Source organism: Alosa pseudoharengus, unplaced genomic scaffold, assembly GCF_046254945.1.
Source record: "Alosa pseudoharengus isolate Yale_2024_CS ecotype anadromous, Long Island Sound unplaced genomic scaffold, YU_APseudo_1.1 YU_APseudo_1.1_scf_15, whole genome shotgun sequence".
Taxonomy (NCBI): Eukaryota; Metazoa; Chordata; class Actinopteri; order Clupeiformes; family Clupeidae; genus Alosa; species Alosa pseudoharengus.
In genome coordinates, this window is record NW_027468620.1 from 9161759 (window position 1) to 9177429 (window position 15671).

General features: G+C 42.4%; 1 protein-coding gene across 1 annotated transcript; it reads right to left on the minus strand.

Annotated features, from left to right (window-relative positions):
* LOC143124137 (calpain-2 catalytic subunit-like) lies at positions 1-10360 on the minus strand. Its single transcript, XM_076285468.1, has 21 exons — positions 10026-10360; positions 9477-9546; positions 7829-7947; positions 6800-6933; positions 6310-6478; positions 5746-5829; positions 5533-5618; positions 4998-5066; positions 4454-4614; positions 3247-3416; positions 3085-3096; positions 2734-2945; positions 2414-2450; positions 2241-2306; positions 2104-2161; positions 1955-2019; positions 1464-1532; positions 1176-1254; positions 634-750; positions 327-385; positions 1-222 (listed from the first exon to the last, which is right to left on the minus strand). Exons 1-21 carry the CDS (start codon positions 10260-10262, stop codon positions 199-201), a joined length of 2097 nt encoding a protein of 698 aa, XP_076141583.1. The 5' UTR covers positions 10263-10360; the 3' UTR covers positions 1-198.
* Positions 10361-15671: the final 5311 nt, after the last annotated feature.

A 15671-nucleotide genomic window follows, 5' to 3' on the forward strand; every position in this document is an offset into this window, starting at 1 on the left:
TTTATGTTTACAAACACTGGCTTTAATGTTGACAAGGACCAGTTCCATTAAAACATCAGAAAAATATACATATAGATAAGATAAAATAAAAACAGAGTTTAGATATTGGCACTGAATTTGTTAAAATTAAAATACCGGAATAATATACTAAATTGAAAATGAAGAGTTGTTGTCTGATGACTTTGGAGTCCTCTGAGTCTACACCATGGCAAAGGTTATCCACTGCAAAAGAAAAACAATGACATCTGCATATGAGCACCCCAAACAAACTGGATATAAACATGGGTGTGCCAAAAATACTAAGTTAAAAGTAAAAGGATTTTTACCTGGAAGAAGTCCAGTTCAATAGCGCCACTTCCCTCCGTATCAATCTTCTTAAATACTTCTACAAAAAAATAGAACACCAACTTCATGAGTAAGAAGCTATAGATGTGGCAGTGCCACCATCTTAAATTAGGCTATACATTAATTTACATCATTTCACTATTATCATGCTATTGACATAGGCCTACTTTGCCCATACTAAATACTAATTCCTGAAGTGGTGTTTGCTGTTGAGTGATGTCTAATATTAAATCATCACTCAATAGCAAACACCACTTCAGGAACATTAGGAAAGTAGAGTAAACTTACTGAACATCATCTCCAAGCGCATCACGCAGGACACAAAGTTGTCAAAGTCAATGGTCATGTCTGTCTCTCCATAACGTGCTGCCAGAATTTGGTGAATACTGTTGTTCAAGGTGAAACCTGTTCAGAGAGGAAATGCTTTGAAACAACTGGAGATGTAATGGAAATGACATTACAAATAGATTACAAATTCAGTCTGCATATAATTCAAAGTAAGAGTGTCTTCTTATGTTCTGGCCTGGGATACTCCGAGGATGAGAAATAAGGTTCTGAATTTAGTTAAGGTTGCATAGCACATCACTTTGAACCATATGTCTTTTTAAAAAATATCTTTAATAAACTGCCACATCTCTGAATGATACACTGGCAGGTGTCTTGTTTTGAAAAAAAAAATAGCTGCTTTTGTAGTTTCCATCAGTAAAGTAATACAGAACTGAACAACATGGGCAGCACCATAGTAGATAAGTGTCATCTAAAAAATTTATTAAGTTGAGATGCATTTGCTTTTCCCTGTAATAATGGTGAATTTCCACATTGGAAAATACCTGCTTCTTTTAAGGCCATGCGCATCTCCGGCGTGCTCATGCATCCAGACCCGTCCAGGTCGTTATTTTTATAGATGGTCTGCAAGACAGAGACAGGGTCACTTTGGGGTCTCAGTAAAACATGAACAGACATGCTGGGTTGTGCTGTCTCATCACTTCACTGCAGACAACACAGCTGTCTGTTTGTGTGTTTTTCCAGCAGCTGGCATATAATATTGTGCAAGAGTTTACAGGCATAGTTCTAACTTGGATGTGAGTCTATTTGTGGCGAGTATGAGTATCCCTTACCAGATAATTCTGAACTTTTTTCCAAAGTGTGGCAAATTCTCCAATGCCTAGTTTGCCATTGCCACTGTCCTGCGCAAGAGTTAAGGAGAACACCATTTATAGTTACTGTGATTTATAGCAGTGGTTCTTGAACTTTTTGTCTGGCGACCATGGATCAAGTCCCGCGACCCCCTTCTCTCTAACCGGCGGAATTTGGTTTCGAAATGTTGTGAGATGGGCATTGGAAGTAGAGGCAGAAAACGTCTTCTCATAGGTAGGCTATGTCAACACCAAAGGCATTAATGTCAATGTCAGCCTTTGACTAAAAATCTTTAGAAAAAATCATTTTGCGACCCCCCTAATATTTTTGCCGACCCCCAGTTTAAGGACCACTGATCTATAGTATACAGTCTGTCATCATGGTTTTACAAAGTGAAGTGGAGATTTAACTCATTGCATGTTGGCTGCAGGAGCTACTGTAGACACATGACAAGATTGATGTTAAAGGATACGTCCATGAGATTGACCATTGTTCTGCATGTGTCTAGACTGAAGCCATCTGTCTTGATATCTGTTCCTGTTGACAAATTATTCAATCTCATTATTCACAGTGCTATTTCTTACCTCATGGGTTATAACATATAGAAAGCTTCTAACTTACTTTTGGCAACGATCTTGTTGAAAATCGTCCTCAGCTCTGTTGCAGAAATTTCCATGTCCTGGGAGGAAATTAGCCGTTAAATTTAATGAATCACTGGTAGCTTTTATTTCATTGTACCCTGAGGCAGATGTACTTACATCTCCTGCCAGCTTTGAAAACAATCCCCTGAATCCAGCTTCCACCTCATCTTCAGATACAACGTCCTGGAGAGCAAAAAAAAAAAGAAATCCCAATGTAGTTTTGAATAAAGAATAAACAAGAAAAGCTTGTCCAAACAAAATAAAGTAATAACAGACATAATATGGCTTACATAATCCAGTTCAGCATCGACAGGATCATCACAAGGTCTGTAGAAGACAAGGAGTAGAGCAAATCAAATGCAGAATAATGAACAGTTTTAATTTTTTTTTCATCCATTGCTCATCCGAAGTGAAATACAAACAATTGTGTGTTAGTGGTATGTCTTGTTAACAGGGTGATGGCGCAGGCTATTTTTTACTTTGCATAAATAAAGTAGGCTAACAGAGAGATAGAAATAGATACATAGAGAGAGAGAGAGAGAGAGAGAGAGAGGAAGAGAGAGAGGAAGGAGAGAGAGAAAGAGAGAGAGGGAATGTGTATGATCCTTACTGCATCTCTGACTGTTTCTCTGAGAATACACGCACACAGAAGTCTCCGTTCAGGTGCGGGTCGAAGGTGGAGGGCACAATGAGGTACTCCCCCGGTGGCAGCTTGAAGCGCGTGCTGACCTCCCTCATGTTGATGAAGGTCTCCGAGCGCGCCTTCTGAGCGTGGCTCAGGAAGAAGTTCTTGTCCAAGTGGACCTCCGTCTGCCCGTGAAACTGCAGAGGGCCAAAGGTTGGTTGGGACATGTTTAAAGCAGTGGAACCACAACTACTCCTGTTCAGTCTCAGAGCATATGAAGCCCTTAAAACCAAAAAAAACTCGGTTCTCCAAGAAGACATAAAGCAGAATGCTCACCTGAGAGGGCACCTGTAAGAACAAAAAAAGACGTACATTAGGATTTCCAGTGAAACTGGAATGCATTACACTCCCATATAACAGCTACATTTGGAGCATATACAGCAAGCCCTTGCCATCAGAGGTTGACAGCTGTCAGTTCACTAGTCCACTGTCTCTCACCTCGTATATGGCGTATCCAATGGTGTGCATGTCCTCTCCCACCTTCCTCAATTTGCGGCGATTCTTCTGGATGAGGCCTATCACGATACTGCAGCCCACCTCATCATCCCCGGGGTCGTCATCCTCCTCATTCAGGGTGATCTTAAACTGAGGGTTCATCCAGAAGGTGTCTGCAAGACAACACGAAACCATCACACAAAGCCAACAGAGATGATAATGATGATGACAACAGCAACAATAGATTAACAGTAAAACCTTTAATCATCATCCTTGGGAATAAATTCATGATTCATGATTTCTGAGAGTTGTGCATGTTTACCATGGCTAGCATAGCCTGGGAATACCCATTCGAACTTCCGGCAAATTTGGGATTTGCTCTGCAAACGATTTGGTTAGAGTTTAATGCACCAATTTAAGCTTTATTTCACTGTTATTTATGCCCCTGCTGGAGGTCATAAGTCAATTTACCTTTCCCAGACCCACTCTGAGTTACAACTGAGAAGGGTCTGGTGTCAACCAGGCTATGGCTAGCATGCAGTGGTCACCATAAGTAATTTTTCATGAGATTCCTGGCTGCCACTGTTGTGCTCTTAAGCGAGGCACTTAACCCCAAGTTGCTCCAGGGTGAAGCGGAGGCAGAGATTGCTGGCCCTACAATTGGCATCTGTAAGTTACTTTGGATAAAAGTGTCAGCTAAATGCTTAAAGAAGTCAGCTAAATGCATAAGTACTTGACACAGACATGATAATAAAGTTAAAGTTAAAGTTGACTGATATTTAGCAGGCGCTTTTATGGCGACACGGTCTCATAACGGTGGGGTCTGTTGTGAGTAACGTTAGCCCTAAGATGGGTTTTGAGGTCTCATAACGGTGGGGTCTGTTGTGAGTAACGTTAGCCCTAAGAGGGGTTTTGAGGTCTCATAATGGTGGGGTCTGTTGTGAGTAACGTTAGTCCTAAGAGGGGTTTTGAGGTCTCATAACGGTGGGGTCTGTTGTGAGTAACGTTAGCCTTAAGAGGGGTTTTGAGGTCTCATAACGGTGGGGTCTGTTGTGAGTAACGTTAGCCCTAAGAGGGGTTTTGAGGTCTCATAACGGTGGGGTCTGTTGTGAGTAACGTTAGCCCTAAGAGGGGTTTTGAGGTCTCATAACGGTGGGATCTGTTGTGAGTAACGTTAGCCCTAAGAAGGGTTTTGAGGTCCGTCTCTTACAGGGGTGGTTCCTGCAGCCTCCTGCTGTGGAGCCTTTTCTCCAGGTCCCGTCGAACTTGCACACGCTCCAGTGCTTCAGATCGTCAGAGGTCAGAGTGTCAGGGGTCAGAGTGCAAATCTCCAGCCGTGAGTAGTGCCTCATGAAGTCACTGTACGCCATCCTTATAAACCACAAACAACACAATTTAAGTTGATTTTACAACTACTATAATAACTGTAATATAACTAATACTATACTGTAATCCAACTACTGTATAGAACTATAATTATGTTTGCTCAAAAGGGTTGCATTACTGTATTCAGGATAATGTGAACTGCTGATAATAATAATGATAATTATCATGATCTGCTTTTCTGTGATCTGTGTTGTAATTCAAAGTGGGAGGGCTCTCCTCTGCAGTATATCTCCTCTGTCCTCCTCAAAAACAATACAACACATCTACGGTACTCTCCCTTTGATATGTAAACACAGAATATTTATCTACACAAACAGACAAATAGTATGCAGAATTAATTAAGTGGTTTAATTAAATATTCACGTTACCAGAACTCCCCATCATCTGCCTTCACGTTCTCACGCTCTGAGTCATCAACATGACTCCATTCAGAAGAACTACAGGAAAAGGTACAAGTGGGATGTCAATTTAACCAGACACTTTCTAATGAGGAGACACAGCACTCAAAAAATCCTCCATAGAAATGCATGGGGTTAGTTTGTAACGCCAATATGGCCGTTGTCTACACATATCCCACCCCTTCCACGGCAAAACATCGACATGTGAATACATTGAGCCAATCACGTTGTGTGATGTGAATACATTGAGCCAATCATATGGTGCGTTGTAAAGACATCGTGCCAATCATGTGTTGTGAACTCGTCGCTGGAGCAAGGTTAGTGTTGTGAAGCCTTCCGCACACGCATTTCTGCCGAATAGGATGCCCGATGAGTGCCCAAAAAGCGTTGCAATATGGCCGCCGAGTGGAGGGACTTGCCTAAAAGGACTTTGATTTAACTTCAAGACTACATTAAAATAAGCCTGACACACAAAACAGTCTATGTTCTGAACAGTGGGTCTTACCCGTCGCTCCATGCTCCAGTCCACTCCACCTGCCCCCATGGGTTGCGCACCCTCACCAGCTGCTGTTTTCGCCCTCGATAGCCCACCTGGTTCACATTAATGAATGAATGAATGAATGAATGAATTTGTTAATTAATAATTCATTCATGCATTCGTTCAGTCATTCGCTCATTCATTAATTTTCATGATTGTGAGTGTAAACCCATCAGTCACCTCTACAGCTCCAGTCAGTGAGTAGGCATGGCCCTTCACAAGCTTCTGATAGGTAATGGCTTCTGAGTCTGCCGCACTGGTGATCTGTAGCAAAAGTAAATAAGGTCACCAAAACAGAACTGACTCTTAAGCCTTAAAGCAACACCAAAGAACTTTTCCTCTGTCGCACGCACGCTTTTTGTTTATCACCGGCTTTGCAAATAAGGATGTCCACAGACAAGAGATAGAATATAGTAGAATATTTTGCATGAGTTTATGAAAGTAGCCTACGATGTATTGCGACATCAGATGCAAGTCAAATTTGAAGTTTCTTATGTCTCATTCCATCGAACTACAGATCCACTACCCGATCTGGCAAACTTACATAGTGCGGTTATAGCCGATAGAGGGCCGCGAAGCGAATGCAGAAGTGCCGTTCTCCCTGTTACGAGTTGATGACCCACTGAAACGATTTTAGGTACATTATTTTAAGGTACAAAAAACTCTTTGGTGTTGCTTTAAGTCTCTTGCATGTATAATCTAATGATGAGAGTAAATGGGTAGTAGTTAGTGATGGGATCGTACATCTATGGAGCAGCCAAGCAGCGCTCCAGAGTCTAGGGCCTGCCGGATGATCTGGAAGAGGTTGGACGGAGCTGTCCGCAGTTCGTAATTCTCCGCTATCCCTCCAGTAAAGTCCTCAAAGCCCTCGGTGGTGGAACCTCCCGACAGGGCCTCATAACACCCATTCACTCTGAGAGAGGAGGGAGAGACATAACTCACCCCAAGCTTTAGGCCTGTGCTTGAGCTATCAGCTTTGAATAGCCAACTGCTATTTGTTGAATGACTTAGCTTGTGACTTGTGGAAGGACTATAAGGCGACATGCAATAAAAGCATGTCACAAAACACATCAGATAAAGATATTAATCATTAGTCATCATTAGAGGGGCAATAAAAGCATTAGTCACTCAGTCCCCTCTGAAGCTTGCTCAAACACTGGGGTCATTTCGTGCTTTAGAGATTCTTGGAGGCGTCTTATGTGATCAAATGTGGTGTGGCAGCTAAAGCACTCACTTAGCATAGGCCTTCTCCAGCAGGGCGCTCCAGAACTCAGAGCCAGTTGCTGAGTGAACAAATAGCAGCTCTCCGTCTCTGGTGGGCAGACGGTCGTCAATCACCACGTCCACCCACTCCCCAAACTGCCAAAACTGCGGAATCACGAGGAATTCACTAATTAGTACAGACTACAGCAACATTCTTAAATTCCAGCACAGAAATTGCAACTCTAGAAATGTGTAAACAAATCAATCTTGGCTAGATTTACCCACATGAGAGGCCCAAAAAGCACTGCCCACAATACACAGCCCAGTAAAGGAATGTAGTGGTTGTATGCAAAGTGGCCAACCTGATAAACTGCATCTGTTTTTCAGAGTTAAATGACTGCTGCAGGGAATCATTCCTAACACATCTCAAATTAATGTTTTCACCCATTGTATTAGCCTATTGTAATTCAAGCTGGTTACACAACAGGAAAAGAGGAGGGTGCACATTTTGGTCAGCAGTGTTCGGCCATTGGAGGAAAATCAAACACAGACAGCGCATAAAAACATCACACTGGCTCTTTTCCCTCAGAGCAGCGGTGTTTCCCCTCCACTGAGTCACACTGGCTTCCTATCCAGGCTCAAACTTTCCTCTGGCCACACCCAGCAACTCCCACAACTAAACATATGGGGACACCACTCTCAGCTGTGAAACCCTGCCATGCATGAGAACTGGTGTGTGAGTGTGTATGTCTGTGTGTGTGTGTGTGTGTGTGTGTGTGTGTGTGTGTGTGTGTGTGTGTGTGTGCTATCTGGTCTCACATGCAATGCCTGAAAGATGACATGTGACAACAAAAGAACGCCATTACAGGAAAATTGCCAAAACTAACCACTGAACGAAAGACTTGATGAAAGAGGGAAGTCCTCTGCTTCATTTTTTACACCTTGGCTCTCCATTATTGTCTTGTAGCTCAAATTTACTTTGTGACTTCATAATACTAATAAACAAAAATGTAAACATACAACCAATGCACCCTCAGAAGTGGCTTGCAAATGAACTCACCTGGAAGTGGAAAATGCCGGCGTAATTGTCCCCAAAGCCTTGGTCAGAAGGAACAACCCTAGCAAGGACATCCTGATTCAGAGTCAGAGAAGCTATGGCTGCCAAAAGCCAACAGTCACCTGTGGGAGAGACAGATGTAGCATAACATGTACTTTGGAAACATCTCAGACTCTAGCATTATCTATGTGAATGACGTTTTATTTCACTGTCCATTTTTCACTTGCTTGTCTTGTGATAAAAAAAAGTCTAAATTTATACAGCTTATGGTCATCAAACCCCTGAAGTGGACTTTGTGTGGCTAGAGTATCAACAAAGCTCTCTTTCACTGGCAAAGAGTCTCCTTCATTCACCGTTTCCCCCTTGCATGTTAGTACATCCTTCCAAATTAAAAAACCAAGGCCATGACTGTCTTGTTTTGAAACGAGTGTTTATTTACTCAATGAAATTAGAGGATATAAATGTCTTAGATGTCATCCTTCATTGACTTCACATTATAGCTATACTATAAAGCTCCACACTCACTCACAAGAGTGAAGAAGACTCGCTTCACTCTATAGGCGGAGCTGTTTAAATAAACAGACACATTATGTGTGAGCAGACTCAGAGTACATCTTTTCAAAAACCACCCGGTCTTCCTGCTGTAGGGCCTCCTGGCAAATCACACACACGCTTCTGATTCAGGGTTATTATTCTGCCAGACACAGAAACCAGGCTGGTCCCAGATGTTTGGTCTCTGACCAAAGATTCTAGAGTGCTCCGCTCCAAGAGAGCGTTAAGGTTCTGACTTTAAAATTCCATGTATTATCATGAGAACGTGACAATGACAATCGGGACATCTAATGGTGTTCCTTAAAATAACTTTTGAACGCATACCCAATGGTGTCATTTAAGAAACAATGGTGTTTACCACTGAGGAAGAAGCATTTTCTCATGTTCAACACCACCCACACATGGGCTTAGCCAACATTATCATCACTCCTCTAGGGCTAGTGGATGGCATTTACACTAATCTACACTATACACACAGAAAATGCCACTATACCAAACAAGTACAGGCACAAAACAAGTGACTCATCTTCACGCAATACATACTCTGCACACACTCTGACTGTATGAGTGCCAACATAGCTGATTTTATAATACTGAGGACTGAGGCAGCCTTCCGCTAGGCTTGCTCTGCTGGATGGCACATACAGTATACAGATTCAATTCAGAATAGACTGAGCAAACACTTCTGAAGGAGAGGCGGGTCCACGGTGGGTCTGCCCTGATAACAGGCCCAGAGAATACAAAAGCTCCTGCAATGTGGAAATAATTAGAGCTATCTAATTTGGCACAACCTGTGCATTGCACTCACCCGAAAAAAAAAAAAAAAATACAAAGAAAAACATACCCCTCCTTCATTCATTTGTATACCAAGTATAATGTGAATAGCTAATGCTCAAGGTACTTTCTGGCAACAAGTGGGCTATGTTTGGATTCTGTGCATGTGCATTTGTTGTTATTTGACTTAAGGAAAAACTTTGATAAAGTTGATATAATGAGGTACAAAGGCATTCATTTTAAGTTGTTTTCATCATAGCTTGTAATAAACACTGACGGCGAATCATGCATTTAGACACAGAGAGCATTCTGTATGTGCTCTTACCCAAAGCTCCTTGACAGATGTCTGTTCTTGTGGCTCCTCCGACAATGAATTCAGGATCGGATGTCAGTTCCTGAAAACCCATATGAAGGTTTTGTCAGTTTCAACATCCAATATTCATTATTAAGAACAATGATTCTTTTACTTTTAAAACCAGAAAACACACATTATAATGTGTGTTCTGGTTCAGTGCATTATTTTTGCATGAGGTTGTCAACTTGTTGGAAGCTCTGGGTGAAATAAGTGTTACAGCTAAATACCTGATGAATGAGTCATCCACTTCACTGTTTTCATGCACCATGGAAAATATTTTTTTACAAAAAATATGACTCCGACAAAGTCAGGAAGTTAGGTTAGGAGTCAGCGCCGACCACGCCCATTGAAAACCTGTACGATTCATTTGCATGCTACACAACATAAACATATTGACTGGTGAGGATAGACTATACGCCTCACTTGTAAGATTTAGAAAATAAACAATTCCCGAATAGACACACAAAGGATTAGGGCAGATGAACCGAGGGATAATTCAACATTGTCTCTTGGCCATACCCCGGGTCTTTTCCATTCCACGCCTCTGGTTTTGGACGACCGTGGCCCCAACTCATTAAATCCGAGGATTTCAGGTGCGGCAGGGAAGGTGGGGTCGCTGAAGAGCTCTCCACGGCTCACGCACTGGCTCCGCAGCGACTCGAAGTCTTGGTTGAGGTACTTCACTGCATTGGCGTTAGTGCCAAACCCCGCTGCCAGTGCCCTTTTCTTGGCCAACGTGGATGCCACCCCAGCCATGCTGCTACTGTAATCTAGTTTTCCCACTTCTGGTCTTCCCGTCGGTAAGACTGAGGAAGAAAACGAAGTTACTGTTGGGTGGAAAGTTTTGCATTCCTACTCCGCCTCTACGTTTGCTACGTTTCGCCTACTTACAGGCGTGGTTTGGCATCATGTTCTCTCCAGCATCGTTTGTTTACACTACCCTAGAGCGAATTGACACTGCAAATTTATATATTTTTTCTTGTACTTATTACTTTCTACTTGGGCCATAGAATTTAATAGCCTCTTTGTATTTTAACCTGTATATTGGTTCTTGCGCTTGCTGAGGCAAAATAGTGAAAATCTACCGTTAAAAAACACAGCTCTGACGAATCCCAGATATTGTACTTGATCAGATGAAACAGGGAAGTATAGCCCATTGCATCTTCTCCATTATTCTTAGAGAGATATCCCCACCCCTTGAAAAGAATGCTACGGCAGGGGATGTAGTATTTGCCTACTTCCCCAGCAGATGACGCCACTTTTCCATGTAGGACGCACGCACACACTGAAATACGCGCGCTCTCCCTCTCTATCGCCATCTGGCTCCCACTCAAACAGTTGAACAAAATCCAGTTGTTGAATCTTGGTTATCTTTGTCCTTCTGTCCAAATTCAAACAGTCAACCTGAAGTTAATTTACTATATTGACTTTTACATTAGGCTGCACTCGCATATGGAGTTCAGTGGTGCCTGCAGAAAATATTTTGTGGAGCCAGTGAAAATCCCCATCTTCATTTGCACTACATTGGTGAATCACATCCTGTTCCAACCAACCACCAACTGTTGGTGGCGATCTACACACATCTTTGAAAAGAACTGAAAATGTATCCACATTTTCACAAAGCAGGTGGTAAGAGGCTAAGGGGGAATACAGAAGGAAGGTAGAAAATAAGTTGCAGGAGAACAGTGTGAAGGAGGACTGGGACGGAATGAAGACAATCACTGGCCTGAGGAAGAGTAGCAGCTCTGTGGAGGGAGATTTGGACTGAGCGAACCAGCTGAAGCACTTCTACAACAGGTTCGACTGCCCTGCTCCAACTCCAACGGCAGTGGTCTGTCCACCACCTAGGGTTGCCACCTGTCCAGGATTTTCCTGATTGTCCAGGATTTTCATGGTCTGTCCAGGAAAATAAAAATCCTGGACACTGAATGTCCCGGATTTTTGTAGCCTACATGATGCGCAAAATGTGTATTTCACAGGGCCGTAGTCACCATAGACTTTGGGGGGGACGTGTCCCCCCCAATATTCAGATGTGACCAAAATGTCCCCCCCAATATTCGGACATAGAAAAATAAAGAAAGAAAAAAACGCTATAGGCTATTACAGGAAACCAACAAGTCCCGCCATCTGAAATGAAATAAAACGTAAATAACGCACAAATTAGTGACCTGTTGATGGTTTCAGAGAGAGTAGCCTACACTGAGTGATTTGTCCTGGAGGTTTTGCGTTTGATGCGTGCGCTATCAAAAGCTTCCTGCACCCTGCTGCGGTGCAGGCTGTCAACAATATCGCAAAAGATACCGGTACAATTCTCACAAAACTTGTTGAAAAGGTGTTGCACTGTCTAAGGAAACCCTATTCATTTTTGAAGCTGATCAGACTCAAAGGGAACTTTGAAGCAATTCCATATTGTAGCCTATTTTCTCGCAATGATAGCGAAAGTGAAACGTAGTATCCTTTTATTTGAATTTGTGCGTGCCTGTGTCATTCATTTCTTTCACATGTCTTACAACATAAAAAATGCATTCATATGCTAGTAGTAATGTCAGAAATGAACCGGTTTATAAGCCTCTTAGAAATGGTTGTTGCATCTTGCATGTTACATTTAGATGCGCGCTCAATCGCGCATCCATGCAGGCAAAACGTAGCACTCAAATGTGGCGACGGCACAAAAGTCGAAAAAACATTCACCAAATAATGTGTTTCTACATGTTGATCTTGAATCCCATCCCTTTCAAACTACCTTAAAATTGTGTGATTAGCCGCCAGAATAATAAAATCTAAATACAAAATATGATTGGGCTATAGGTCCAAACCTATGAGTAAGCATTCAGTGTATTAAAGAGGTTATCAAAGATAACCTCTTTAAGTTTGTATTTTCTTTTAAAATATACATTTTGGAGACACATGGAGTCATACCACAGGTCTATATCCAGGGATGGATTATTGGATTATGGATTATTACTGGGCCCAAGAGCTCAGGGGGCCCTGAAGCCTAAGACTGTGTGAAGTTGCTTCTCTGCCCTTCTCTTCTATTTCCACAAAACTCACAAGTCGTCATAATATAAAGGGTCATTTTTTTTAAGTCTTCCGGGGAAGTATGCCCCCGGGCCCCCCTATCTTAACTGAGGAGGGGTTTTTTGCATCTATGCCCAGGGGTTCATAATCCGTGCCTATGTCCGTCAAAAGTTTGGTATATCCTAATTGAGTGACTTAACTAATGACTTGTTTGTGATTTTAATAATATTTTTGCATGGCAGGAAATGTATTAAAATTCTGTTATTCAAATTCACACCGCACCACAGATTTGGTCCCCCCCAATGTTGACATCATGGCTACGGCCTTGGTATTTCAGTTTAATTGAAGCCTGCCTACGTCCATAAACGTATATATGCACAGCCTTATTGGCTCTACAAAAATGACCAGGCACGTGCAGAGAAGGGGGGCTACAGGGGCTCTAGCACCTGCCCTTTTGCACCTTTGATGTCCAAGTGCCCTTTTGACCCGTTTTTTACTTTTTAAAATTTGTAGGCCTACACCATTCAAATTGTGTGTATCTTTTCTAGCTTTTGTATGCATTATGTTCTATAAAACATGATATTATATTCTGCAGTGCAAAGATGCTCACTAAAGAATCAAAATTAAAATTAAGTTTTAAATAAAGTTAACACGTTTTCTGAAAATTTTGTTCCATGTGCCCTTTTTTTAAATTTGAGCCCCTGCCCCTTCAAAGGTCTCTGCACGCCCCTGAAAATGACATAGCATAACATGGGGGGTGGTGGTGGGGGCACGCACCGTGGAGGTTCATTAGAAATGGTAAGGTGGAGACGGAGAGTGTGGAGAGACAGAGAAAGGAAAGTTTATTCCTCATAAGCAAAAAAGCAGAACCTAATTATGTATTCCCCCTTTTTTCTCAATACTGCCCCCAGGTGTCCACAACTAAAAACTGTTGAAAATATAACAAAATAATAAAGGTCTGCTATTAAATAAAGCAATTAACTAAACAAATAACTAGAAATTGTCATTCTTACTAATTTTACCTATACAATTGTCGCTTAGAATGACGGTTTTTATCTTGGGTTAGATGTGCGAAAGGCGCCATTGCTTACAAACAAAAAGGTCGATTGGATGGTCAAAATGTCCAGGATTTTTGTCAGACACAGGTGGTGGCCACCCTACCACCACCCTCTGCTGACTCAGACACGGGTCTTGCTTGCTTGCCTGCCCAACTCACACCTTCCCCCTCACCCCACCATCAAAGGCTGATGCACCCCTCCCCCACAAGGTGACCACGAACAATGGACTACACTGATGGCGTTTTCCAATTGACTCGTAAATCTTGTACGCCCACCAGTACAACATGTACGAATGAGTTGCTAGCGTGAACGCTGGGGTTTGTAGTCTTTTTGGGAAGAACATGGATGCCACCAGGGCAGCTGGACATTGGTCTAGAACACGAGAACACATCCCTCATTCTCCCTTGTTGGTTATGGTCAATGTGAATTAATAATAAAAAGTGTTTTTAGTAACTAAATTTCGCTATTTCTTAAGCCACGAGGGGCATTAGCAGGAGGCTAGTCATTGTTATTGTTTTGTGCTACATGTAGCCTCTAGCTAACCGGCTGGAAAATATCGTTACATTGTATTGCACGCACAGCAAGACTGTGCAATGCATGAATTGGTGACTGATTGACCGGATTGAAGCAGCAATGTAATCTAGTGTGTAAGAGCATTGCATCGACAGTAAAATGACCAACACAGTACCAATGCAAAGAAAATACATGTCATCTCATCTCAAATATGGGCGCAGCCATGTTTGTTGTAAGGTCGTACGGCCACCTCGGGGTACCCTCAAGTACTCTGAGGTAAAGGGGGCGTGCCTGCATGAAATGCGCAAGAAAGCTGGGTAATATACACTTTCCAACTTGGGCGGCGGATTTACAAGACAAATAGAAAGGGCCGTGACTCTGGTCACCAAAGTCTCCAGCCACCAGACACCCCCATGGACGCACTCCCCCACCCCCCATCATCACGGCAGATCAAGTTAGAGGACAGCTGAGGAAACTCCGCCCCAGTAAGGCAGCCGGGCCTGACAGACTGTGTCCAAGACTGCTTAGGGTCTGTGCTGCTGAACTGGTGGAGCCACTGAAGCACATCTTCAACCTGAGTCTCCATCTTGGAAGACATCATGTCTCATCCCCGTCCCCAAGAAGCCACACCCAAGTGAGCTCAATGACTACAGGCCGGTCGCTCTAATATCACTTGTGATGAAGACCATGGAGCGACTGGTTTTGGAGATACTTAGACTCCAGCTAACCCATGCACTAGACCGTCTACAGTTTGCATACCAGGAGAAAGTGGGCGTAATCGATGCCATCACACATCTCCTACACAGGACACATTATCACCTGGACAAGGGGGAAAGTGTTGTGAGAATCATGTTCTTTGACTTCTCCAGTGCTTTTTTTTAAAGTATATTTTTGGGGCTTTTTACGCCTTTAATGCGACAGGATAGTGGCGAGTGACAGGAGGTGGGTGGGAGAGAGAGTCGGGGTGGGATCCGGACCCGTCAGGTTGTTTGTAAAAGACCAACAGTAAGGATCGTAAGTATGCAGTTGCTTTTATATATATGGTGTTTATGTCTAGTGTTCAGATAATGGTAATTATCATTATTGGATTATGGTCATGTGTGCATAGATACTCTTGTACAGATGTCTAAAAACACTGACACTGAAATAATTGTGCACATACACTGGCATACAATATAAACATGTTTAAACTTAAATGTGTACATTCTTAAAACAAATGTGTTAGAAACAACACAAACTGCGTTGTCCCTATCTGGACATAAAGATGTGTTAAAAAAACAACAACACAAGTTGTGTTATTTTCAACACATTTGTTGTAAGAGAGTAGTATAACAAAAGTAATGTGTTAGAAACAACACAAGTTGTGTTGTCCCTATCTGGACATAGAGATGTGTTAAAAACTCTAACTCAGATTGGACACTAAATACACACTCACTTAATAAGTGGTGTGCAAAGGTCTGTTTGAATGGGCACCATTATTCCCCTTATTCATTCAGTATAATCAACGTCCTTATTCCCAACACTTGGTGGCGATCTTGGTATACTAATATAATTCAGTATCTAAATTAGAATATCA